The sequence below is a fragment of the Dermacentor variabilis genome, chromosome 8 (genome assembly GCF_050947875.1).
Source record: "Dermacentor variabilis isolate Ectoservices chromosome 8, ASM5094787v1, whole genome shotgun sequence".
NCBI lineage: Eukaryota > Metazoa > Arthropoda > Arachnida > Ixodida > Ixodidae > Dermacentor > Dermacentor variabilis.
This window is the reverse complement of record NC_134575.1, coordinates 19251545-19278884: the sequence shown is the minus strand read 5'-3', so window position 1 is coordinate 19278884 and position 27340 is coordinate 19251545. Positions and strand designations below refer to the sequence as shown.

Sequence of the window (27340 nt, the reverse complement as noted above, 5' to 3'; positions counted from 1 at the left end):
GTTTTCTTGCTGCGAATTTTAATTGATATTCGTTGCATACGGCAATGAAGGTGCAACGACTTAGTATCAGCTATTGACATCACGTGGCATTTTTGGCGCGATCTCGGTTGTTTTCTCGCGTACACCGATGCGCTTGATGGTGTATCCGTGTTTGAATTTGAAGAACCTGTCCTGCTCTGCTGTTTACGTCTTGTCGCGGTCCCCAGCCTGTACTGCCGTTGAGGATAGGGGGCGAAGACGCTTATTCTAAAGACATGTCGCAGAAGAAGATATCGTAAGTAGCGCTGTCCGTCGAGCGGGCCGAGGCAAGACGCCTCGGTTCGCTCGATTTTCGGGCGCAAATTAAAAAAAAAAAAATGATGGGCGCGACCGTCCGAGCTCTTTGGACGTGCTCTTCTCGAGCCGGCTTGTGGCGTTGCGTCGTCGCCGCCTCATCCTCCACTTGCAACAAGCCGACAATTAACCGCTGCGATCGGCATTGGTTGGCCGTTTGTTCCCGCAGATCGTTCTTCAAGACCTCGGCGGCGGCCTCATCGAGCACGAAGACCGAGAAGGAGCCCCCCGCGGCTGCCTCGACGTCGCCCGAGAAAGACGTCGACGAAAAAGACGTCAACGGGTGAGTGGTAGCTGTTTGATGTTGGCGCGGTCTCCGCCAAGGTTTCGGATACCGCGAAGCACCGAGCCATGTCGTTTTAAGCTGCTACAGGCGACGGACGTCCTCGTTAGCGGTCCTCGCATCGCTGTATAAATGCCGTGCTTCGGGAGCACGGTGTTTGCTGTTAGTGCGCTCGCGGTGAAACATTGGTAAACGCGATCAAAACGTACTCGTAGATAAATAAAGACAGTGCTGAGAGGGTACTGATTGGCGCAGCAAACATGAGCTACGTACAGTTTGGAATATTGTTAGCGCATAAACAGAAAACTAGAGGGATGAATAAAGATCTGCACGTCGTGGCAGGATGGTGTAATCATGTACCGCACGGAGTGGATGTTGCAGCATAAAATGACGTCCATGTTGGGCGTGAACATGAATAGTATGCTGGAGTCTTGTGTCATATGCCACCACCCTACCCCGCTGCACAGAAAAGCTCACTAATAATAATCGTTGTCATTGCTGACATGCTGTTTGAGGAATGGGCAGCGACTTTCATTACAAATCGGGCTGTCCATCCCTGTTGCAGACACGAGACATGGGAACAACGTAGGATCAGTGACACACACGGAGTGTCTCTTTGAACTATGCCTTATTTCTAGCGATAATCTAGGGTTGTTAGGGGTGTTCTTTGTGCGAGCTTCTATGTTTTCAGTGGGACGCATGTTTGCATGCGTAAACTTTAAGAGACGAAATCGATGAGTCGGGAATGAACAGTACGAAACACAGGAGGATAAAAATGAGATGCACGTATACTTCTTTTGCTGATGCTTACATGATGTCATTACGAAAAAAAAAAATACTTGTCATCCACACGACTGTAGCACAAAGCTACAAAGGAAAATCCATAAGGGCTTCCTTTGTAGCTTCCTGTTACATTTGGGTGGATGTCAATTGTTCTTCTTCATGAACTTTGCTCCACCTTGCAGGCTGTCCCACCAGGATTTGTCATAATCCCGATGGGACATTAGTACTTATGAGCAATTGAGGCACAACTTGAACATATTACCCCAGGACTACAGGACATTTTTCTATTGCTGTCATATTTGTCGATTTTGATTGACTCCTCTGTGCAAGTAGAGGAAGGGAGCCAATTTCAACAAAGAAATTCAGTTCCACTGGGGGCTCGATGGCGATCGAAAGTGCTCTATGTGACTGGGGTATAGCAGGTGGGAAGGTGTCTGCTGAAGGAAGGTGTTTCAACAGTTCACTGAAGCAATTAAAAAGAACAGAGAAGCATGATAATCAGCAGAAGAACCAGCAGTTGCTGCAGTTCCAAAAGTGATAAAGATGGACCAGCCAGACCGGCATTGTTATGCAGCCACGTCAATCCAACCGGCTCAAATTTAATCGCTTCTGTACTAGTATTGTGTTCTGCATGCAGGCATGCCTCCCCTGTGAAGGCGCCCTCGAGGAGGCGCATTCGCATGATCAGCGACAGTGACGACGAAACAGATCAGAAGGAAGCGGCGCCAGAGAAGGATGAGGAGCCAGCTGCTCCGTCTAGCAGCAAGACCCCGTCCCCGCCGCCTGCCAAGTCGGAGGAACCTGTCCAAGAGACGACTATCATCAAACGAAGAACAGGTATGGGGAACTCCCAATGTAACAAAGCTATCTGGAAACGAAATTGACTTCGTTATAAGTGCTATCTTGTTCAAAGCAGAGGAGCTGTAAAACACTCACAGTAAAGTGGGATGGCACAGTCCAACACTGCGAGAGTTCATTAAAACATTGACACAAAGCTGCTCACTATAGTGGAGACAATGACAGTGATGCAAAATTCTACTAACAGCCGTAAACAGTTGCCTCGTATTTCGGTTATTATTAGATGATGCAGCTAGTCCGAAGGAGCTACTGTTACGAGGGCGGGATTCACCTCCGTCACACTCTTTGCTTCGGCAGGTTTGGACGAAAAAGGGTTATCGTTTATGCTGCACCACGTGGTCCTGTGCAGATTTCCCACTGTACTCAGCGAAGCGAGGTGCTACTGCTCTTCAAGTACTCCAAATCCAAACTGCATGCACTGTGGTTGGGAAGGCATGGAAAGTACAAATACAACATGCGCCCGGCAGTCATTGCGCTGCTTCTTGTGCTTTTTCACATGTGCACAGAAAGCTTGGCGAATAGATAAAATCGCTTAATGTGCGTCAGTTACATGAAATTTGTGTTTCGCCAAATGTGTGCATGATGTGTTTTTTTTCTTTTTTTCTCTCTCTCTCTCTCTCATGGCATTCCGCACTCATGTAATCCCACTCCTGCTTGGGCCGCATCGGCCTGCGATGTCGCGAAATAAATAAGTAAACAAATTTTCACTCATGCGTAGCCTTTATTTCGCAGCTCGCAAGACCGCCAAGCGCAGTCCTGAGCCCAACCGGCTGTCGGCAGAGTCCGGCACCAAGAGACCGAAGACTGAGGCAGCTTCGGAGGAAGAGCCATTGCCTGCACAGGCTTCTCCTCCACAGGGTGAGCAAGGAGGAAAGATAAATAGTTAGTTTTCTCTGCTCTGCTTTCTCTTTTTTTAAAATAATTATTCTTTTAAAACTGTTGTACTTGCTTTGGATTGTTTAATTTCTTGAGGTGTCCCAAGATGAACCATAGAAACTAGTGTACCTTAGAGAACCGGTGTAGCTGTCACGGTTGCTCACGTGAAAGTTGTCTAGATGTTTCTTCATTCCTCATAGCAGTTGTAGAACAGTAGTGGTTGTGTTAAAGACTCTTTGTGCAAGCATGTTTATTTTAACCTAATGTCACTTTTGCCACAAGGCTGCATTCTATGTTTGATATTGTAAGCAGCATTGTCGCAGCGAAAATTATTCCACAATGCCACCACCGACAGATGACTGCAAGATAACATACACAGATGTCTTGTAGTACACCAAACTACAATGGTAGCTTTAAACATGCATGCATTATGTAAAATCAGTTCTGAAAAAAATATTATAGATTGACTGAGGCAGAACCTCAATGCCTCTGTCAACAGGAAAAGCTGGCTTTTCACATGAATTTGAGCTATGTGCAAGGTTGCCATAGTAGCAAGGTAATTGTAGTGACAGGTCCTATCAGTAAGCCATAAAAAGTTGCTGCAAATACTTAGCCTGAGAGTTGCTGCTGATGTTAATGGTGACACTGGTGTTCTGTTTGGGAGGCACTATCCATGCGAGTATGTGCAAGTGTGTGGGTCATTATGTGGGTGTGTGGGTCTGTAGGTATGTGTAAACGTGTATTTATGTGTGTAAGTGTTTGTGTCTGTAATTCTGTTGTGCGTGTCTTGATTCTTTCTTTTTCATCCATTACTGTAGACCTGTGGCTAAACTAACATTTACCTGTTTATGTTTTCATTATAAAGTTCTCTATATGTCTTGTTTGAACCGGGCGAGAAGTTAGAAGTATTGACTTTTCAAATTAACTAGAGTTCATGGCCTTTCACTGCCTAGCAAAAAAAAGTGATGGGTATGGCAGGGTTCTCCCAAAGAAATACCTTGAAGTGTGTAGAAATTTCGAAAGATAGAGGGGGTGGGGGGGTGTTGAGTACACACGTGAGTAAACTTCTTTTTATCGTTCCTTTTCTTTTCCATTCTGATATTTTGAATGGTACATTCAACAATTTCGCATTTTGGACACATTAACAAAAGAAACGTGGACCGGTGATGCAGCCTACTGCAATTCCTAAACGTCACCGAAAGAAAAAAATGCACAGCTCACCGCTTTCATAATGTAAGCGAAGCGTGTGCCACTCATAGCTTTTATATTAATCCATCGTTCTTGTTACAACTCAGCATGTTTTATGTATGTCAACATTTATCGAACGTTGTCCACCCCTTATGGCTATACAACATTTCAGAGCTAGTTATATATGTAATGTTTTTGTCTATTTTATTTATTGTTAATTGAGTCATTTACTGGCTCGGAGCTTTATTATTTATGTTTCATTCTTTACAACTCACATGACTGATGTACGCCAACATTCTTTGAATGTTGTCGTCTCCCCCCCCCCCTTTATGTAATACCTGTAACGACCTTAAGGGTAAAATAAATTATGGTAGTGATGATTGAAAATTTGCATCAGCCAATAGGAGTGCTTCCCATTTCCTCCTTCGCTTCTGGGGCTTTTACTTTTGCATGGAAAAATACAGCCCATATAGCTCTGTGGCTATTTCAAGCTCCCATGTCTTCTATTTACGATGGTACTAAGAATGGGGGGCATTGCATCAACGACCAAAAAAAAAAAGCATTGCGATTCGCGGTGTGATGTCACCTCCTGAAGCCTGATTTTCTACCCGATTTTTGTTGCCGGTGCACTAGAAAAGGGCAATTTTTCTCAGCCTCTACTTCGCGTTTCTTACTGATATTTCCCCACGCGATTAATGGACACCTGAGGATTGTGGAAAAAGAAGGAATGGGAAATTTTCACCGGATCAACCATTCTTATTGCTGAGTACCCCCACGCATGGTCGGGCGGTCAATCGGAGCAGTGGGAGGCATTTCCCCTGCTGCCCACCATGGGCAGAACATTGTAGGTACATCCAGTAAGTCATCTAGTGCATGAGTTGTTTTGGTTGCAGACAACAAGAAAGCCAAAACCGAGCCAGCTGCGTCGCCTAAACAGGAGGAGATGGAGACTGAGTCTACACCTGAAGCAGGCAAGCACAGAACTTAGTCTGCCTCTTTACTGTCAGACTTTGATATAATGGATTATCTGATATAACAAAGTAAACAAACTTTGGTTTATCATGCTTTATTTCAATGGAGTATCCTCCTGCTATAGCCGATCCCAGATATGTCAAACTTGAATACGGTATAGAAATATTGTCTACATCGAATAGTTGTAACATCTCCTTGGAAATCCCATGCACTATGCATGTATCAAACTCCTGTTCACATTCGATGTATCAAACACTGCACCACGCTGCACCCCTGTAAGTGCGCTTTTCCTGACGGGCACATGATCACTTGCACCGTTGGAAATATTTAATGCAGAGGAATTCGAAGCGCCACTGTTTTAGCAGATGCCGTTAGTCAAGACATTGAATCTGAAGGGCCATAAAGGAAAGACAAGCAGGGTGCCTGTCTTAGTTTTGCTCACTGTGCAAATGAATGGCTCTTGCAAACTGTGCCTGATCTTTATCGGCAAGAGCAGATCACTGCTATGCTTCAAGAATTCGAAAGGCCTCCTGGTCCCCATAAGCATTCCACGATGAACTTTGTTGACGCTCTCTGTTTTCGCTTACTGGCTCGGGCATGAGGTGCCGAATTAGAGATGTCCGCACCGCCGGGTTTGTCTTTTTGTAGACCAGGGATTCCTGCAAACAGGCATTTTGGTACTGCTAGCGGCCACAACGAATCCGGCCCCAACACCCGCTTGGACGGGTTTTTTTCATTAGTACAGTTTGGATTTAACAAAACCATTGCATAGACTTGATGGCTATTTTATTCTAGTATTTTATTTTTTTACCGTCTGTATCGGTGTGTACGGTTAAACTATAGTGATTTTGGCAAGTTGGTCTAAGTTCACTGCTTGTGTTTGTAGCTTTTTCTGCTAACCACTCACCTATCTTCTTGCACTTTGGTGCTTTGCGCTGCATTCATGCCATAGTTAAAGCAAATATTGGGTATAACGAAGGTGTTTTCATGTCTTATGCGACTTCATAGTAATGAAATTCGACTTTATTATATCATAGTTGTGGTGTCCTCTAGTAAACATGGGTGGGGTTCATTCTGGATTGTTGTGGCTTTTTATTGCAGACGAAAAAGTGGAGCCGAAAAAAGAAAAAGAAGAGAACGAACAATTGGACAAAAAGAAAGTAACAAAGGCCTCGCCACCAAAGAAAAAAGAACCTAAGGACGAGAAGCCACCTAAGAAGTCCAAGTCCTTGTCTCCGAAGGACGAGAAGGCCAAAGAAAAGCCACAGGCCGTAGCCGGGAAGAAGCTCCAAAACTTGTGAGTGTTGTTGGGTGTGACTACTGCTCATAGAAAGCTGATGTATTGGCAGTGATATGGCAGAGAATTTCGTGCCTTATTTTTTTCCCCTGTAGTTACCAGCATGTGCTGTGGCTGGATTGGTAGAAGGGCTTGCTTTGTCGACTGAAATTTGCTAATTGTAAATGGAACAGTTTTGTTGACCTTACTGTAATACCTACACTCAACTTCCATTAATTCGATCCTGACAGGACCGACAATTATGATTGAATTACCTATCTGGTGGAGGTTAAACTAAACTAGATGCAGAAAAAATGCCTAAACACACTGCCGACTCATTTGGCAGCAGTTGCCTGACGCGTGCCTACTTTCTATGTGTCCAAAGTAGAAGTAAACCTAAAAATGGCATTAAAGCTCCTAAACAAAGTATGAATCTAATGCGCACCTGACCTTTTAGCAAAACATTGTTGCACAATGGTGGTCTGGTTTCCTGCAGTCAACTTAGCCACATGGTCTTTTAAAGTTAGGTTCGTCGCAACACGTCTGTGTTATGCGGCAAAGCATACGAACGTTGCAAAGGCGGTTTTGCTTTCGTTTTTGATTGCACCGCACAGGCAAGTTTCAGCCCAAATTTCTTTAAAAACAAAAGGTAGACGTTAGAATCGCGTCCATACTGTAACCAGGCATTGCGAGCTATGGTTATTACTTGAAAATCTTCCTAGGGGGGGGCCAAAAATGGGCGTTTTAGGCGAGCGACGACACACGTTCAACGCTTTCACTGCGCCTTAAGCTTTGCCGACACAGTCTCTGCCACAAAAGGGGTCGCTACAGGGGTCACCACGAGGGTCAGACATGTGTGTGCTTCCTGGTCAAGTTCTAATTATTCGACGAAGGTTAACCTTATGACTGAAAGAACGAGTTTGGGCTCATTGAAATGCATGGGCACCGACTGGGACTTTCGGTTGGGATAGAATTAACTGAAGTCGAATTAACGACGGTCTGCTGTATCATATTTCACACTTGCATTGTCATTCCTATCTGGCATTTATACCATTCTATTGCTCACAAATGTTCTCGGTTAAAAAAGATGCTTTGTGGATGTAAAACTGAAAGTTGGACTACTTCATAAAGGTTCATGAATATGTCCAAGGTTCCAGAATACAGACAGACAGACAGACAAAAAAAAAAGAACAGAGAAAGCCGTCATTCTTCTTTTTTGTTTTGTTGCTCTGTTTTTGTCTTCTGGCACATGGGCCCCAATTGTGGGCATCGGATACAGTTTGTAACACTAATTTACTGTTTTAGATAGACCTAATATTTGCCTTGAGTGTTCCTTTGAAATTCGTGTGCTTCGTGACTTTCCACGGTGGCTCAATGGCTGCTCAGCATGAGTTTGCACGTGCGATTCCCAGTTGCTATGGCTGAATTTTTATGGAGCGTAATGTAAAAATGCTCATGTGCTGTACTTTATGTGCATGCAGGAGAGAAACGTGGGTTTTCAAAATCAATCCGGAGCTTTTCACTGCCGTGTACTTCATGCCACATGTGTCACTTTGGGATGTTAAACCTCGGCTAATTGATTGATTAGTTAGTAAAATCAATCATTCACTGCAAGATCGGCTTATTCTTTCTCTTGAACAGTGCCTTCACGTCTGCAAAGTCAGACCAATCGTCTGCTGTGACATGTGACTACGACCCTAGCAAGGCCAACTATGACCCCGTGGAAGACGCCTGCTGGAAGAAAGGTGCCAAGGTGCCGTACCTTGCCCTTGCCATCACCTTGGACAAGATCGATGGCATCTCGGGCAGGTAGGTTTGCAAGTTGCCGTACTGTCCTGAGAACAGTAGCGCCAATGTAGGATTAACTAGAGCGTAATCTTAGTTCGAGCTAATTGGTTGGGTTTCAGGTGATTGTCTGTGCTTAAAAAAGCAAGCACTTCTTTTGTTCGAGCAAACGTCATTTGGCAACGTAACTGGTTGTTGTGCAATGTACATGCAACACGCACACTCATTAAGCTCACCAAATCTGACGATTAAAATTACTCTATATTTCCACATATGTAACAGAGCTTCCTGCAAAAATTACTGGGAAAATCTGGTATTGCATTCGTTAAACTACACTGTGAAAGATTGCTATGCATGAATTTGCCTAGTCTTCCATTCTTGTAGATTCAGAGATTCTTGCGGTCTTATTTATTACAGTTTTTCTTTCTAAAGTTCCAAGCGGTCACATTTTTCCAGAGGCATAAAGAAAGAAAAAAGTCTGTGCAAGTGCATAATCGTTGCACATTATTGCATTAGTAGAAAAATATTTTGTAGAAAAGGATCAATTTGCCAAGTCACAAAGCTGCTTGAAGCAAGAAGGACTATGTTAGGCGAAATAATTTGCAACCTGTGATTGCCGTGATGGCTGAGCCATCATAATTGCTGTGCTCATAGAAACTATAGAATCAAAGTTCCTTCTAATAATTTTTACTAGAATCTCTGACTTTATGGTCTTGACAAGGCTAGCGTGAGCACAAGCTTTACTCTTGCTTTCAAGTATGTGGTCGTTTGTGTTGCAAAACATCAAATGGTGCAAATTAGGTGTTTATGAGAATATTCACAGTAAGGTGAGGTGGTTGTTTCGAGTGCTTAAAAGCAAAGTTTTAACAAATGTTAGTGAATAGTTAGCGCCTGCTTTGTTGTGTTTATTACTTGTCTATTATGCACCACTGATTAATCTGCAGTACAAATGCAACATACACACTCACTGCGAGTTAACAACATGGGCGATAGAAGTTACTGTATTCTTGTGTCGTGAGCTTCTGTGTGTAGCCTGGATGCTTAGTTACAGCCCTTGAAACGGGAAACAATCCAACGAGCCATAGGAAAAAAAAAGGATGCATGTAAAACTTAAAGCTGATAATTACATAAAGTAGAACCTGGTTCGTACATTCTTGAAGAATATGCGAGAAAAGACGTACTAACTGGAAAAACGTACGACTCGGAAGTCACAAAAAAAATTTGGCAGACTCGACCACAGTTGACGTCTACGTAATGTGATGCGTTGCACGAATCATTGCTGCGTGAGATGACATGCATCAAGCTGGTGGTTCCGGAGCGGGCAGCAATGCATTTTGTTGTTTTACCGCGGTGTAGTGCTTTGAGACCCCAAGGAGTAGCACTGTGTTGCCAGAGCGAAACTTGTTACTCACTTAACGCTTCCTGCTGCCAGGAACGGTGGCGCGTTTGGTTTATCGCCCATCAAAAGCATGCAGCACGCTTCCGTTGGCGTTACGCCACACATGCTGTGAAACAGATTGGTAAAGATACTCATCGCAATAGGGCTGGCAACAATAACTGTGAATGCAACGTGCGACGACCCGCGAGGAGATTTGCTGGTACCGGAAGAGGAAACTTAATTGCGCACCACTTTTTTCGCGGGACACGTACAGATGGGCAAGTACTCTGTTGAAGCTGCCATAGCAGACACTTACTGCTCTCCATCGAGCATGCCTCGCACCTTTTCTTGATCAAGTGGGATCTAGGGACCGGAGAACGTGTCATACAATTGCAGCTTGTAGATGTACTCAACGTTGGTGCCGAAAGATTGGGTTTTCCAAGAACGTACCAACCGGCAGAAAAGAAGCATAACTGTAAATGGTCATTTATTTTGTGTTCTCATTTGTGAACTTTGGTGCCAGGAAATCGTACGAAACCGGATCATATCAATGAGGTTCCACTGTACAACTAACGGATCTCTTGTGTAAACAGCTCTGTAGAGTTAACTGCACAAAATGAAGTTGTGTAAGCGATTATTCATTATCGTCTTTATTGGGCTTATATGATGAAGTGCGAGGTGCAGAATCAGTAAAGCATTGGTTCAAGTTTTCCTACAGTTATTTCGCTGTGGTTAGGTGGACAGTGGCGTTCCCATCTAAGTTTGTGCTTCAACATACACCATTTTGTTTTTCTTCCTTTTTTTGCCTTCTTGTCCCAGGCTTCGCATTATGGAAGTTTTGAGCAACTTCCTCCGCTCGGTGTTGATCCTGTCACCCGACGACTTGCTGAGTGCCGTCTACCTCTGCCTCAACAAGATCGCACCCGACTACCAAGGTCTTGAGTTGGGCATTGGCGAGTCACTGCTGGTCAAGGCGCTTGCCGAGGCCACGGGGCGTACTCCTGACAAAGTGCGGGCCGAAGCCACAGCCAAAGGCGACCTTGGCCTTGTTGCAGAGGTAAGGACACTGCTTGGTATAGTTTCGACGTTGCAGAATTTCCACACATTTTACAGTAAACTCCAGTTAATTTGATTTTTCGGTTAATTGGTTCTTTGCCAAAAGTCCTGACCGGCGCCCATGACTGTCTATGGGCTCAAAGTTTCATTATTTTGATCCTAAAATGGACCTGTGGCGGTTAATCCGAACTTGACCAGTCAGCGTGCATGTGCCTGACCCTACCAGAGTGACCCCATTAGCGGTCTCTTTAGTGGTAGCGTCTGTCTCGATGGAGTCTATGGGAGAGTGAATGCGTTGAATGCCAATTTCCAGCCTGCTGGCTTGCTCTAGGAAAGCTTTCAAGCAATGAACGTACCTTACAATGTCTGATTCGGTATTTACCTGGACCTAACACGTGCTCCTTTTTTTTTTCTTCATGACAATTGGGCCAGAAATTGCCTGCACAGTGCAATCGGGCAATACCAAAACTGCCTTCACAGTGTTTGCGTGCTTTACCACATAATATGGATGTACTGAGGTTAAGCTTACTTTAGGACATTGACTGCCGTTCTGTCCCAAATGTAGACCCTTGCCAATTTTTCTTGCTAAAAAAATTGGGTGCCCATGAGATTTCTTTCTTTAGAAGCTTCAATGTAATTTCTACATTAGTTTTACCCGCCATGGTTGCTCAATGGCTATGGTGTTGGGCTGCTGAGCGCGAGGTCGCGGGATCGAATCCCGGCCATGGCGGCCGCATTTTGATGGAGGCGAAATGCGAAAACACTCGTGTACTTCGATTTAGGTGCACGTTAAAGAACCTCTGGTGGTCAAAATTTCCGGAGTCCTCCACTACGGCGTGCCTCATAATCAGAAAGTGGTTTTGGCATGTAAAACCCCATAATTTAATTTTTCTGCATTAGTTTTCTACTTTGGACAGAGAAAGCAGGCGCACATTTGATTCGAAGGCATGTTATAATGTGGCAAATACTGCCAAATGAATCGAGGGTGTGCTTTGGCATATTTTCTGAATCTTGTTTAATTCAGCCTGCCAGATAATCTGATAAGTTTCGTCGGTATCGTCAGGGTCGAATTAATGGTCATTTGACTATTACTTTGACTTGACAGCCTTGGCTGGCAGCTATCCCGTGCGACCCGAGATGCACATTGCCGTTTTCCTATTGCGTAGTGTAGTAGAAACAAAATCACGCTGGTGGGCGCGACGCCGGAATACGATGCTGCCAGAGTGAAACATTACATTCACTTCACTCCGCCTGCTACAGGGATTGCCTGTTGAAAGTGTGGAGTATGCTTCCAACGATACTATGCTCAATGCACTCTAAAACAGATAGATGGAGACGCTTATTGCAACAAGGTTTGCAGTGATAGCTGTGAATGCGGCATGCAGCGACCTGGGAGGAGATTTCCTGATGCAGAAATAGGAAACTGAATGCACACCGGCATTCTCACGCGAGACGGGCGGTCGAGTATTGCGGTGAAGCCGCTGTGGTGGTTGGCTGCTGTTGTAGATCGCGCCTGCCTTGCGCCTTTTCTCTTGTCTACATGGGATGTAGCAGCCGGAAAACGTATACAGTAGCAGTGTGGCGACGTACTGAACGTTGGTGCCGAAAGATAGTGTTTTCCAGGAACTTGTGAACCGGTAACAAAAGAAGTATAACTGTGTTGAGTCATTTTCTTTGTGTTCCCAATCACGAACGTTGGTGCCGGAATTCGTATGTAACGGCATTGTATCAACGAGGTTCTACTTTATGCAGCTGGTCACATGCAATGTACATTTTTCAACGCTTGCAGAGCAGCCGCAGCCAACAACGGGTGCTGTTCCCACCGCCGCCGCTGATGCTGTCGCACGTCTTTACCAAGTTGCGTGCAATTGCGGAGATGACGGGAAACTCAGTATGTAACGCCTCTCTCCGAAATTCTGCAGCACTCACTGTAATGTCACACAGATGCCTTGCAGTGCAAGATTGTGCATGAAAAGAGCGTAGTCATGATTGGAGGATGCAGGTTCTGATTCTCCCGATGAAGCACCTCTGTCACGAGCCAGATGGCTTTGAGAAAATGGTGTTAGGTAACTCAATTTTGGCCAGAATTGTAGTAGATAATAAGAGAACGTTGCAGTCTGTTAAAGGTACAATAAATAGAATAAACAGAAAAATTATTTAAGCATTGTTGGTAAATTAGTAAATTACCCTTCTACAGTGCCTTCTACCCTCTACAAAAAAACACAAAAACACTTTTCGCTCTGAGAATAGTGCTTGGTTAGTCAAAAAAGACACAAAAGAGAAAAATAAAATTCTTTTTCTTTCCCAGAACAAACATATTCCGTAAAGGTTCATTAGCTAAAAGCTGTTATGGGCAGCCTGACTAGTCTTATGAACCCTTTACACTTGTGATGTCGCCCTGAACTTCCAGTAACAGCGCATTGCAACGTCGGGGATTTCGGCAGTGTCGGCTCGGGCCCTAGTAAACTTTTTATTGGTAAAAATAACTGCTCTACAATGTGTTCTAATAAAGCCAAACTTTGGAGGGCTGAAATACTATGAAAAAAATTAACAACTTAGAAATTCATTACGTCACACTGATGCAAGCACTTCAAGAAGAGCAACTTTGACGTTGATTTTCTCTTCTAAATATCAACTTATTACCGTGAAATTAATGAGAACAGAGTTTCGAAAGAATACCGCATATACTTGCATAATGAACACACTTTTTTTCCCTAATATAATGGAAGCAATGTTACGGAGTGCGCTTATTATGTGGGGTAAACTTTATGGGAACTTTTTCGAAATGGCAAAGATTGAAAAGTAAAGCGTAATGATTTGAAACAGGCATTAGATAACTTATCCTTACAGTGAAAATATGCTTGTATTATAGGCAAACCGTAACAGTGCTTCTATTGCACTTCTCTCCGCATTGGAACCACTGGACCTGTCGTCCAGGTCGTTGGCCGCTTCATTGATATTGTGGTCGCAAAACAGCTTATGCTCGCAAGACGTTTCCGGCCTTCTGCCATTATCGCAAACATCATGTTAAAGTGCTGCTTTTTGGCACATGTTGTTTTTGACGAGCGTACTGTGTGCGCCTCTTTCCTTGACCTTCCTGCTCATCGGCATCTCAGTTTATCGGTGTCTGATAAGCATTTCTGTTTGCTGAGCAGATAAGCTCTGCTTGCCATATAACTCCATATAAGCCACACAACTCCACTTGGGGCCCATTGCACACAGCGAAACAAAAAAAACAGGCAGCAGAGCGAGCTGCAGACACACGAATTCGACACTATGCGCGACCGTGCCAACCAGGTACCGGCCACCCCTTTTTTACTTGGTCTATCCCGTACACCGCGCTCGGCCGCATATCCGTGTGTGCGTGGTCTCTCCTATTACATCGGAGTATAAAGTCAGTAAACTGCGCAAGGTCGGCGTTTCAGAGAGCCAGTTGCGTTGCGTTTTATTTTTCTATTTCGAGTCTGCAAAGTGCCTTTGCGTCGGGACCGCTGGTGGCAAGCAGGTGCAAAGAACAGGGTGGGTGTTATCGCCATCACCGCTCTTTCCATCAGGTCCCAAGCGAGCATGATAATGCGCAGTCTGTTCTTACCACATGCTTGCCGCTGCTGTTCTCTCGTCGTGGCTTTGCCGTCAGCTTCTCGGTCATCAAACCCACCACCCATGCCAGTGTGCTGCCACGGCTGGTAGCGTAGATGTGCAGCCTGCATAAGTTAGCTGTAGAATTTTGTTTATGTGACCTCGACGTTCCTCACGCGACATCATTATTAAATATTTACAACGCAGCGACAGACATCGAAATTAAGTGCGCTTGCTTTTAAACACGTGTGAGAGTAAAAGGTTCTAGTATTTCCAAAAAGCTACAGCACGGCCGTTTGCTCGTGGGACGGTACAGGAGCAAAGTTGGGGGTGCGATTATTATGCGAGGGAAAATAAAAATCCAAATTTTCAAGAGCGAAGCTGGGAGTACGTTTAATGTGCCGACTTGCTTCCCAAGTGCTGCCGGCTAAGTCCCGGCATCACTCTGAGGTCAATGCTTGCCTATCCCACTGAATCCATTGTTCGAGAGCGTTCATTAAGTGAGTATATATATTCAGTGCTTTATCAGTTAAGTGAGTACGTCAGCATCTTGTGATGACAGCGCGGTGGTGATGCTAGCTTTAATACTAGGGTGCCGACATCACGTGTTTTTGGTTTTGTGTCCTATTGTAACTCACGGGGGGCCCATTTCGTTGCGTTGTGCTATTTGTGTGCCGATTTGCCGCTCACTTTCCAACTGTTGTGATCTCGGAAAGCAGTGCTTCTCGCGTTCTTCTTTCGGTGCTTCAACAACAGGTGCAGCAGAAGAAAGTCGACATAATCAAGGTCCTGCTCGTCGCCTGCCGCCAGTGCGAGGCCCGGTTTCTTGTGCGCTCGCTTGGGGGCAAACTGCGCATTGGCCTGGCCGAGGCGTCACTGCTGACCGCCCTGGCTCATGCGGCTGCGCTCTCGCCACCTCACGGGGATCCCAAGGCATCCAAGAAGCGGCTTGAGGAAGCGGCCTTGCTTGTCAAGACAGCTTACTGGTGAGCCAGGCTGATTTGAGTTCCTTTTCCTTTATCATATTTTGACAAGGCGGAATTAGCAGTACAGTCCAACTTTGTTATGACGAGGTCACAAAAATACCTTCGCTAGATCTGATATGCGTTATAAGGATGTATTTGGCACATGCTGATATTGATCAGAAATGCTTTCAATTTACTTCGCCTGTGGGGATGCTCGACTCTCTCATGTTCCCTGAGGTTGTTTTCTCCGCGTGGCTCTCGCGGCTCCTGTAATCTGGCTTCCCGCGTAGTAGTGCGCCACCAGTAGTCAGTGTAGTTTCCGAGTGGTACGGGAGATGGTGCTAGTGTTCTGATGCTAGTGCCACCTGGCAGCACGGATACTCAGGCGTAGAGGGAACAATGGTCCTGGCTTTCTTTTTTTGCTTGTAATCAGCAGCACACGTGTACATGCTTTGTGGGACCATTCCACAAAAGGCTTTGTAGTGGGCAACTGGGATGGATGAACATGATTGTGAAATGTGCCATTGTTCATGTGACTGCACATGCTCATGATTAGGTGTTGGTGTCCGGCATGGGGCGAGCATATCTGCTCGATATCCTGTCGTGGTGAGTCGGACTTCCTCCATTTGTCTGCGCCCATTAGCATGTTCCATTCATTGCAATTCAGCTAGCAATCTCGCGTGGAAGTCACAATAAATCCCTTTTGGTTTGTTTCCACTACTGTGCTGTCGTTCTTTTGGCCCGCGAGCACATTTGAGACTCCACGCGTCATGTTCAACAATTTGTTTATCCATGGTTGGTGCAAATCCGTGGACTGACTTGACTCCTTTTTCGCATGGAAAAGGTCGAGCCAAGCAACTGATCTATCGAACAGATGATTCCTGCTGACTAAAGGGACAGTACAAACGAATCCTTGCTGCCTTGCGATTGTGCAGCGAGTGTCCGGACTACGAGCGACTGATCAACGCCCTGCTGGAAGAGGGTGTCGACTCGCTTCCCAAGCGCTGCCGGCTGAGTCCTGGCATCCCTCTGAAGCCAATGCTCGCCCATCCCACCAAGGCCATCTCGGAGGTGCTCAACCGCTTCGAGGGGTCGGCCTTCACGTGCGAGTTCAAGTACGACGGCGAGCGAGCTCAGGTGAGGGACCACAGTGAGCGCTCGCTTGCAGTGCGTCTGCGGTGCGTTCCAGTCCGAAAATAACATTTAGCTTGTCACTGTTTAATGGCCAACGGCGGTGAAGTGTCGTTTTGGCTGAATTCATTGTATGTGAGCAAGCGTGTATTGTCGAAGCAATCTTGGCAAGTCTGCAGAGCTGGTAATTGTCCAATTTTCTTAACAGCGTTTAAGTAGCACCTAAGCAGACCAGGTTAGTGGACATTTCAAAACGCATGTCCTTTTGAGATTTTTGGTATACTATACTAAAACACTGGACAAACTTGGAGGTTGTGCCCAGAACCTTGCACGTGCTAATTTCACGTTGCACCGGAAATTTCTGGTGGGCACTGGTTCTTGAATGTTCCAGGTTCTGTGTAAATTTTAGCGGGCTGAGTTCTAATGACAGTGTCGAATTTTTTTTTTTCAGCTATCATATCAGAGGCATCTATCTGTTCCTGCAAGCTTGTCATGACGCATCCACTGATGTTTGAAACAAAATTTTGCACAGACACTGCAACTCATGAAACTAGACTTTTGGTGTGGTCCTGTACTTTGTTGCACTTGGCTTTTAGTGTGTGGCGAGTTTAGTACGCTGAATTATTGGAAAACTTATTGTCTTATTAGATCCACCTCTTGGAAGACGGAAGCGTGCGCATCTACAGCCGCAACCAGGAGGACAACACGGGCAAATACCCAGAGGTCGTGTCGCGCATCCGGGCGGCGATCTCGCCCGACACAAAGACCTGCATCTTGGACAGCGAGGCGGTTGCCTGGGACCGTCCCAGCCAGACCATCCTGCCGTTCCAGACCCTGAGCACTCGTAAACGGAAGGTACGAGTGGAAAAGCGAATCACTTGAAGTTGTTCATACCGCAAAAATTATTTCACAGCAATACCGTCGACCAAGTATCTCTTGCTTTGTCCTTTATGTTCTTGCATCTGTGCTTGTAACATTTATGCACTTGTGCATTTGCATGCTGTTTGACCACATCGATGCAAACTGACCAGGGCATAGCTAGGAACCTTTTGCCCATTACAAAGTGGGCAGTAAGGGGATGTTTTCTCCCAGGAGACCTATGGCAGCGTTAAGATATTTGTGCATGTATATGAGGCACACATAACAGTAAATTATGTTAAACATACGGCTTCAACCTTCTGTTCACTGTTTTCTTTTGAATTTCGGGTTTCGTGACCTTGACGACATTGAAAAGTTCTTGATTTGGGACACAAATGGGGGCTTGCGTCACCTAATCTAAAACACTGTATTAGAGAGTGAAGAAAAACTCTTGTGTTGTTGAATTTGTGTTGAATGTAAGCACATCATGGTGCCTGGACACGCAAAAGCAGAAAATAAAGTTATCTAATAAATAAGCAAATGGATGCGAAGTAAGATAAGGAATTGGGGCAAAAGGAACAAAATAAAACGCACACAAGAGCCAACTGCCAACTGTTAGTTTCAAAATCGTAAATGCATTTGTTGCCATTGGAAACATGCCAGAGGTAGATTTTACGGACAGGCATTGTTTGCAACGGAAATATAACTTTATCTTACCTGTGAGCTGAGTGGGCAATCAAAATCGTAAAGAAATCAACAATCTGACACAGTCTTGTGCATAAGGTCTTGTACAGTTCCTTGTGTGGCTGCTACAGCTGTGAGATTAGGTTGGCTCAAGATGGCTTATAAACGAATGCAGGAGACAACAGAAGAGGAGGTCAAGGTTCAAGTCTGTGTCTTCGCTTTCGACCTTCTGTACCTTAACGGCGAGTCCCTGGTCAAGGAGGCCCTGCGGAAGCGCAGGGAGCTCCTGCGCAAGATCCTCGTTGAGGTGCCTGGCGAGACCCAGCTGGCGCGCTCGGCCGACCTGTCGACGGTTGAAGACATTCAGGAGTTCCTGCAGGAGTCCATCAAAGGTCAGTGACTCTTCTTTCGCCTGCTGGTGTGTTTGGCGGTTAAGAAGTTAGCGCCGACCAATTGTGGTGTTGTAGGGGTGCCTCACAGGCACATTCAGTTGCGATCGAGCCTGACCTGGACCGACTTTTTCGCTCGCGATTGGCTCCTTTGTGTAAGCTGTGGAAAGGAGCCAATTGTGATTGAGAAATTTGATGCCGATCGGGCTTGACTGTGATCAGAAGTGCTAGGTGTGACACTGCGATTAGTTTTGATTCTGTAAGTTTGATTTTTTCTGGTGTCGGCACTTTCAAGGTGGAATGCGCTTGTAATGTTAATCAATTTTTGACTAGTTAAAAATGTTGCTAAATAATTACTTACTAAAAACCAATCATTTATTGCATGTATCAAAAGGACAAGAAAAAGGCCTGTGAAAGCCACATGGGGCTTGACGGGCAGCGCTTGGCAGGCAGTGACAAACTGCTAGCTTATTAAAATGGATCAAAGTCTAGCTAATCAAAAAGCATGGTAATTAAACCATGTTAATGTAATCGACCGACAAAAAGCACAATGCCCTTAGCCACAGCATTCTGCTGAAGGCTGCCTTGAACCTTAAGTAGGAAAGTTGTAAGGACTACGGGCTTCGTAGTGCCTCTACAGAGTACGTAGTACAGAGGTGCGTTTGCTCTAAGCATCATGGCATCAGTGTATCAGTGCTAAGAAATTGATTCTTTACTGTAGTCAACAAACCAACTGTAATTTAAGGGTTCAACTGAATTATATCGTCTGGTCATGCAAAACAATTGTTACACATGGAACAGCTTACTCACCTTATTCAGAACATGGCACTTCAATATTCTTAAGGCACCATTGTTCAGTAAAGAAACATTGAAAATTATCAGATGCAAGTGTAAGGAAAGTTATCCATCATGACATCATAACTACTCTAGCATTGGGCTGCATTCTTTGGGCGATAATATTCGATACAGTCTACTTCCATTAAATCGACCATGATGGAACTTAAGAAATTTATCTAATTATTCGGCAGGTCGAATTGAACAAAATGCTGAAAAAAAAATCACCATAACACACTGCTGATTCATTTGGCATTATTTACCCATTTCTAATCGCACCTCCCCCCTTTTCTGAATCAAATGCACGTCCACTTTCTATGTCTCCAAAGGGGAAAAATAACCTAGAAATGAAATTAAAGCACCTATACAAATTAGAAATCCAACGTGCACCCTATATTTTAGCAAGTGGGCAAGGATCTAATATGCATTGCACAATGGTAGCCGGTTTCCTAAAGTCAGCTTTGCCGCAGTACATTCACGTTACAGACCAAAACAGACATTTTCGACGGGAGATGACGTGTGTTCAACGTATTCACTGTCCCCTAAGCTCTCCTGAGACAGGTACTGTCACCAAAGGGATTGGTATTGCAGCCACTACAGGGATTAGGTGTGCATGTCGACTGTTAGCAAGTTTGAATTATCTGTTGAAGGCCAATTTTAGGATTGAAATAAATAAATTTTGGGCCTATAGAAGTGCACGGGTTCTGGCCGGGAACTTCGGTCGGGGTCAAATTAACTGACAGATCAAATGGACTAGGTTCAAATGAACAGAAGTTTACTGTACTTGCAGAATTAATTGGTCATGTGCTGCACAGTCACTGTCATGTGTCGCTCTCTCTCTCTTTAAATATACAGTCGAACCCGACTATATCGAACCCGTTTACATTGAATTATTCTATATATCGAACAATTTCTGGACACGATATAGTTACAATGAGTATATATCGCAAAAATTACGCTTACATCGAACAAAAATAGCAGCGACACCCGATATATCGAACGTCAAGCGGCGGAAAGTGCCCACTGAAGTTGGCTTTCCCTCGCGGTGGCGGAGAAAATCCGGCTGCGCGGCTCCATCCAACCGCTTTCCCTACCGTGACCGCGCCCGACCGCGCTGCCTCGGACGAGCCGTCGGCACCCCCCCCCCCCCCCCCCCCCCCCCCCCCCCCCCCCCCACTGCAAAAAATTATCCTGGTCCGCCCACAGCGCTTGCTCAGACAGCCAATCAGATGCTCTTGTGCCCTCGTCATGCAAGATGGCGAAAGTGCGAGTTGTCTCGCTGTTTTTGTGTGCGCCTTGTAGGCCTTCTCCCACAGTGTTGCCGTGATGAAGCGGCAGAATTTGCCTTTCGTCGTGAAGCTCGCAATCATAAATCGTGTCGAACGCGGTGAGAAGTCGGATGTCCCCGCAGAGCACAAGATTCCGAGGAGCACTCTCGGCACGATCTTGAAGAATAAGGGGGAGATTAGGGCTAAAGCGTCCAAACTCACGACCCGGTGCCCGTGGCGCCCGACCCGTACGCACGGCTGCATACGAGTGGTTAATCTGAAATTGCTTCAGCCGTGCCGACTTTCGCGTGCTCGGTGATGACTAAATCCTGATGAATGCGAAGAAGCCGTTGCTGATGTTTCCGAAGTTCGGAGCGAGCTCTCAGAATTTCCGGAAGCTGTTGACGAATCAAGGGTGGACGAGTTTGTGAGCGCAAATGATGTTGTCGCGACCACGGGAGAGCCCGAAAACGAAGACTACATTGCCAACATCGTACCGAGCACAAGTGAAAGTGGGCACAATGAGGAAAGCAACGACGGTCCTTGGCCCACATCCTCCGAAGTGATTGGTGCGCTCGCACTAGTCCGGTGCTTCTGCGCGAATGCGGAAAGTTGCGGCCTCAGCTGCTCTGACTCCTTAATGTGGAAAAGTGTGTGCGTCGCAGGCAGCGAAATTGCTAAAGCAGAAGAAAATGCAGGACAATTTCGTGCGAAACTAAGCTAGTTTAATCAATAAAGTGATTTTATAAATGGTATGTGCTTTTATGACATCCAATTATTTAGCAGGCTTATATCGAATTATGCTCTATATCGAACTGATAGGCGTTTTTTTGCGAGTTCGATATAGCCGGGTTCGACTGTATTTCAAATTTAAGGTGTTTCAGTTTGTTTCTCATTGTGGCTCTTTCACTTGCATGCCTTTCCAGTGTACTACTATTATTGTTGTTGTTGAACATGCACCTACTAAGCATGGCCAGCTAATGTCTAGATTTACTTAGCTAAATGCTATAAGTAACTATTTCTGTGCTTGTTTATCAAGTTTCAATTGTACTTGTGTGCTCTGTGCAAAGTGACAGCTGTGCATGCTTGCCATCTCCCAGGCAGCTGCGAAGGTCTCATGGTCAAGTCTTTGGACACTGGGGCTTCGTACGAAATTGCAAAGCGCTCCCACAACTGGCTCAAGGTGCGCGGCTCGTGGTATTGTGAAGACGCATGCTCAGCATTTTCTTGCAAGCGCTAGTTTTGCATGTTTGAAGGGAACCCTAGCTGGAAAAAAAAAATAACTTCAGCTATACTATAAGTAAGTCACTCTTCTACAGTATCAAAAAAACCCACTCTGACGGCTAGAGGAACGCTTGATAAGCCAGAAAAGATGCAGAACCGAAAATTGCATGGAACTGTTGTCTTGAAGTTCCCATGCCAGCTCTCCGTAATGTTACGGGTTTTGATAGCATCTTCTCAGACCTAGTTATTCCTTGTCAATAAATGTGGACTATGTTGTACTCTAAAGGAGCCATACACTGAACTTGTCAGGTTTCAAGACCCTCCCTGCTAAGCCACAATGGCCCAAATACAAAAAAAAAAAAAAAAAAAACTGTAAACTCTTGTTACAACGAAATTGTTTGAAATGTTGCATTAGTCAAAGATTTTTGTGTTCCCACGTTACTATGAGTCTCTTATAGCCTTCTTCTGTTATAAAAATATACCGCTTACAACGAAGTCAATTTTTTGCCCCACCGATTTCACTACAACGAGGGTTCACTGTAGTTTGAAATCTTGATGTCATAATGACGTACCGGCGCTGCTGTTTCAGTGCAAAGTTTAAATATTGCAACATTTACCATTACTTTCTCTTCTAATGATCAAGATATTACTGTAGAAATAAGAACGTTACACTGTTGAAAGGATACTTTAACCATTCTAAACAGGTTTAGTGTTTCTTTTAGTGTCTTTTTAGCATGTACCAATGTCCAGTATTGCATGAGCATGCAGCTAGATTTCTTACTGTTAGATTTATTTGTATATGGTGATACCTTGACACAAGCATAAAACCCTAGCAGTCAACTTAAATATGCCCTTCTTGCGCTGTGTGTATACACTTGGATAGCTCCTATGAAATAGAACTAGTGTATTTAAATAATTTTTTGTTAAATGCATGAGATACTTGCAAGATATTTCTGATTCTGCATTCTGCATATTTCAAAATGCATTCAATCTGAACTTTCATCGGAGATAATTAATTGGCACCTGAACGAGATGTATCCTCCTCTGCCTCTTCTGTGTGCACAGTTGAAGAAGGACTACCTAGATGGCGTTGGTGACAGCGTGGACGCCGTGGTCCTTGGTGGCTACCATGGCAAGGGGAAGCGCACGGGCACGTTTGGCTGCTTCTTGCTCGGCTGCTACGACCCTGATAATGAGGAGTTCCAGACGCTTTGCAAGGTACGCACTGTTGCCGTTACGAGCTTTCTCGCTGGGCTTTCATCTCTGACAAATGTGTAGGCACATTTTAAACATTTTGAAGTTATTGAAAATGCCAGGAATAAGAGGGCCTATGTGTGCACCAGTAGAGATTGGTTAGCAGGCAATGGACAAGAAGCAAAGCAATAAAGACTGGGATTGCCTGCAGTGAAATGGTTGATGATTGCTCTGGGAAAAAGTGACGTTTCAAAAATTTCACGTAACACTCACAAAAATCTTGAGCCATTCACTTGTGGTTTCTGCCTTTTCTGCAACAGTTGATGTTTTGTCTAAAAAGTACAAATTCGATGCATCCATGAAAATATTGACAGGTTTATAATGCAGAACGTTCTTACTACACGTCATACACTTTGAACTTAACAGAGGTTGTCGAACGGTTTCGTTGAAAGGATTGTATCCTAAATGACGTCCATTGTAAAAGAGTAAGAATGCTCAGTTGTGCTCAGTTTATTTTGTGAACGCTTGGGCATGGTAGATGACCGGTACCGCAGTTTGCTCATGACACAGAGCTGTAATAAAGCTGTGGCGACTGTCGCATGACCGGGTTGCCTGTGTTCGCCCAGATCGGCACTGGTTTTAGTGAAGAGCAGCTGGACCAGCACTCCGCCTTCTTCAAGGAGCACGTCATCCCGGCGCCCAAGTCATACTACCGGTTTGACAGCAGCCTCGCTCCTGATGCCTGGTTCGAGCCCTGTCAGGTGTGGGAGATCAAAAGTGCTGACCTCTCAGTCTCACCCGTTCACAAGGCGGCCCTTGGACTGGTGGGTATATTTGTCCTGTAAGGTAGCCTTCCTAAATGGGCAACCACTTGCACGCGATTCACAAGGGATGCTATAGGCGGACCCTGTCACTTCGCGGTGTGGGGCAACCACATGGACACGACATTGGGAAAAGAAGTTGCAACAAATTTTCACTATTATCTAATTACCTCCATTGTATGGCCATCAAATGTTGCAAACATGCTTTGAGGACAGCATCTTAATCAGCGTGTACTATATCTAGAGTTAATAGGCCGTCTTCGTCAGCGAAAGAGACATTCCACATCGCCCGCAATAAATTCTGTGGCTCCTTGGTAGAAATCAACATTTTCTGTAGCTCACGGGGGGCGTCTAATGCCTATTGGCATCAAAACAAAAAGCTGACCTCGAACAACTGACCACATTTCCTGTATGCGCATGAAATAAAATTCACTCCTGGTATAGCCCAGACTATCTGACAAAAGGCAACATCAGCTTGATATGTTCTTTTCCTACATAGGTTGATCCTGAGAAGGGCATTTCCCTGCGGTTTCCCCGGTTCATCAGGATACGAGATGACAAGAACCCAGAAGATGCCACTTCTGCCCAGCAGGTGCGTGAAACAGCAAATATTTTTGTGGAGACCGGAAATTTGTGGAATTACCTGATTGTTTACCTTGATGAAGGTTTCTGAATACAGTCAACGTCTAATTTGTTGGACTCCCTAGGGGCCACGAAAACGTCTGAAAAAATGAATGCATGCCTTTTCCTGCTACAAAGGGCTCAAATCGCCACAGGCACGCCTGAAACAGCCCTGAAGGCCTGCCAGCACACTTATTAGGTGTATTGGTGCTCGTAACATGATAGGAGAGGACGGGTGCCCGCGTGTATAACTAAGTCGGTGCCATTGATAACAGCGGTGAATTGTTTTAATGAAAACCATAGCACTGAACAGCAAGAAGCTTGGTAATGAACATCGAAGCAGCTATGCCTAACATTGCCGCAGTGGTGGCTACGTCTGCCAGCAGATCTGCGGGCAAGGGCGCCAGCTTGAGGAAGTGAGATAATGAAAATGGCGGCGGTGGTAACTTTGATAACATCTTTCTGGACCAGTGGTCATGGCAAAATGTCTAGAAAATCGGACAGTGAATGGTACCTACACGCATGATCTCGAGACCGTGCGCAGCTGATGAACCACCCATACGAACATATCAGCGGCAAGCATTCTGCGATGGCTTGCGGCCCGTTATCGCATTGGCCGGCGGTAAGTTTGTGGTGAATATGCACTGCCTAGGCCAATAGGCCTAATTGGCACTGTTTCAACGGGTGTCTGTGACCAAAGTTACGAATTGGTGCGAACTTGGTGTGACCATCTAAATTTCAGAATCATTGACAGGTCGCAAATCACGCACCGAACCTGACAATAAAACTGCACGCACAGAACTTACTTTTTACTGTTGCAACTGGTATATGCAGAGAAGCAGGGATCGAGTCATGCGATACGTGGTCATTTCGTTTGTCATGCACGTTGGCCTTACGATAACCCACCTGCTGTAATGTTGTGACAGACCTTCTGCGCTTTGAAAAAAACTTGAAAGCAGATTTTTTATGCAATAAATAAAAGATTGTCGCAAAAAACACGTCCAGTATTAAACTGAAAAACTCATCATTTGTATTCAGTACAAATTAATGTGACTGATTCATTAGCTTCAGAGGAAGAAAAAGTGCTGATTTTGGCAACAGAAATTCTGTTGATATAAAAAACATACTTTCCAGACCTTCATATACCGGAACTGAGCTGTAATCAGGGCTGGCATACTAATTTGGTGTTCCCTTTAATAAGAGGAGACTGTACTGTATACAATTTTGATTTCTATGTACAGTGAAACCTCGTTAAACCGTAGTTGGCTGGAGCACGGAAAAAGTACATACTAAGCGGTAGTATTGCTTAAGCGCAATAGCATGAAATTGCTCACTTACCTGTCATAAATGGAACTCGGAGAGATTGCGATGAAAAGGGAAAAAACATGCAGTGTTTATTCACTTCGTGTGACAAAAGTGTTATTTTCGTTTGATGCCGCCGCGGCCTAGCAGCAACGACAGTGGCCTCGAAACTTACTGAAGCTGCGAGCTAGCTTTTCAGCCAGCCCCCTCTTCTCGGCAAACACTCGCATGGCAGATTCCTCGTTGGCATTGCATGTCCGCCGCAGAAGTCGCAGGGCGCCTTCTTCGTTGCGAGGTGCTGTTCTCATCGCGACGATTGCATTCATGAGGCTGATGTAATGTGCAGCTTTTGCCACTGTCGAGCCTGAATTGCCCGTGCTGTTGCTTTCCGTGTCATCCTCATCACTGTCGCTAGTCGACACTTCGGCAACAACAGAGGCAATGATGGCGAAAAGTCGAACCTCGTAGCCGACATCTCTTCGCGGTTGCAGCAGTGCTGCCGAGCACCTTCTTCTCATTCCAAATGCCATACACCATAGTCAACTGTAGATCCCTGTCGTGTGCCAGCGCCAACTTCTTCATGTCATGTTAGATAGCACGAACAATGTCTAATTTTTCTTTTATGCTGAGCACCCGGCGTCTTGTTTATCCGAGATTTGGCATGATGCGAGTCCTTGCTTGCACGACGTCACAACCCCACAATGCTCTCTGGCATGGCGCTGAAACGATGTTGATGTTGGTGCGGCTTCACACGTAAACGCACAGGGCGCTTGGAGGCCGTTGTTCTGATCTCTGAGGCTTGTTGTTCTGCCAGGCCGCCCGATGGAGACGACGCACCGCCGTGTTTGCGCGACAAAAAGTGGAAACACTAGGTGTTAACCGATACATACGCAGTAAGCTGGTACGGTTTATGTGGATACAAAACGCATTATGTTTAATGGCTGCTGAGTCGGGGATTTGACTTTACTATTTTTAAAACGAAACTACTGTTTAAGCAGGTACAGTTTAACAAGGTTTTACTGTACCTATGTTATGATAGCTTGCTACATTCCTTGTTATGCAATGCTAGGAGACTCCTGAGCACGTGCAGTACTGTTTTCGTCCCCGAAATTTGTTAACTTTAGCAAATAACTGCCATGACCAATGTCACAGTGAAGGGGCTAATAATTGTAAAGAAGTTTCCTGGAAAATTCGTTACCTCAGTCTGTATGTCGACATTTGGGCAGTTCTTGCCGAGTTGGAAATATTGTCCATTGGCTCAATGGTCTAGCATCATGTGTATTAGGATTAGCGGAGGAAGTAGTTGCCTTCTTCTGACTGTTTCAAATGCCCTGCAACTTGGACAGAAATGTATGGCTGTTTCTGTATTATGTTTTCGTTGTAAGAGGGCCTGGTTGCTACCCAAGCAGTATGTGGGTTCTGAGCCATAACGAGAAGCAGTTGGTAGCTTTTTAAATTACTGGCAGGGACAAAAAAATATTTGTTGTTGTTCTCATAGAAAAATTTGCAAGCTTTGTCAATCAAACACGACTTTTATTGTCACAGGTTGCAGACTTGTACAACAAGCAAGACCACATCAAGAACAAAAAGGCAGCCGTCCAAGAAACCACAGCCGACGAAGATTTTTATTAAGTATTTTATCTCCGCAAGCCATGTAAATAAAACGTTGCTTTCCCTTTTCA

The 27340-nt window shown here is 45.1% G+C and overlaps 1 protein-coding gene across 3 annotated transcripts; it reads left to right on the top strand.

Annotated features, from left to right (window-relative positions):
- Positions 1 to 85: 85 nt before the first annotated feature.
- On the top strand, positions 86 to 27340 carry DNAlig1 (DNA ligase 1). Of its 3 annotated transcripts, XM_075701336.1 has the most exons (18): positions 86 to 274; positions 503 to 616; positions 2037 to 2236; positions 2990 to 3139; positions 5215 to 5292; positions 6395 to 6590; positions 8211 to 8378; positions 10552 to 10789; positions 12578 to 12679; positions 15124 to 15353; positions 16268 to 16469; positions 17112 to 17318; positions 18181 to 18397; positions 21597 to 21679; positions 22786 to 22938; positions 23541 to 23738; positions 24235 to 24327; positions 27204 to 27340. In XM_075701336.1, exons 1-18 carry the CDS (start codon positions 255 to 257, stop codon positions 27288 to 27290), a joined length of 2736 nt encoding a protein of 911 aa, XP_075557451.1. In that variant the 5' UTR covers positions 86 to 254; the 3' UTR covers positions 27291 to 27340. The 3 variants fall into 3 exon arrangements, with proteins under 3 accessions (XP_075557451.1, XP_075557449.1, XP_075557450.1); XM_075701334.1 differs by lacking the exon at positions 86 to 274 and having other exon boundaries at positions 293 to 616; XM_075701335.1 differs by lacking the exon at positions 86 to 274 and having other exon boundaries at positions 294 to 616; positions 2990 to 3115.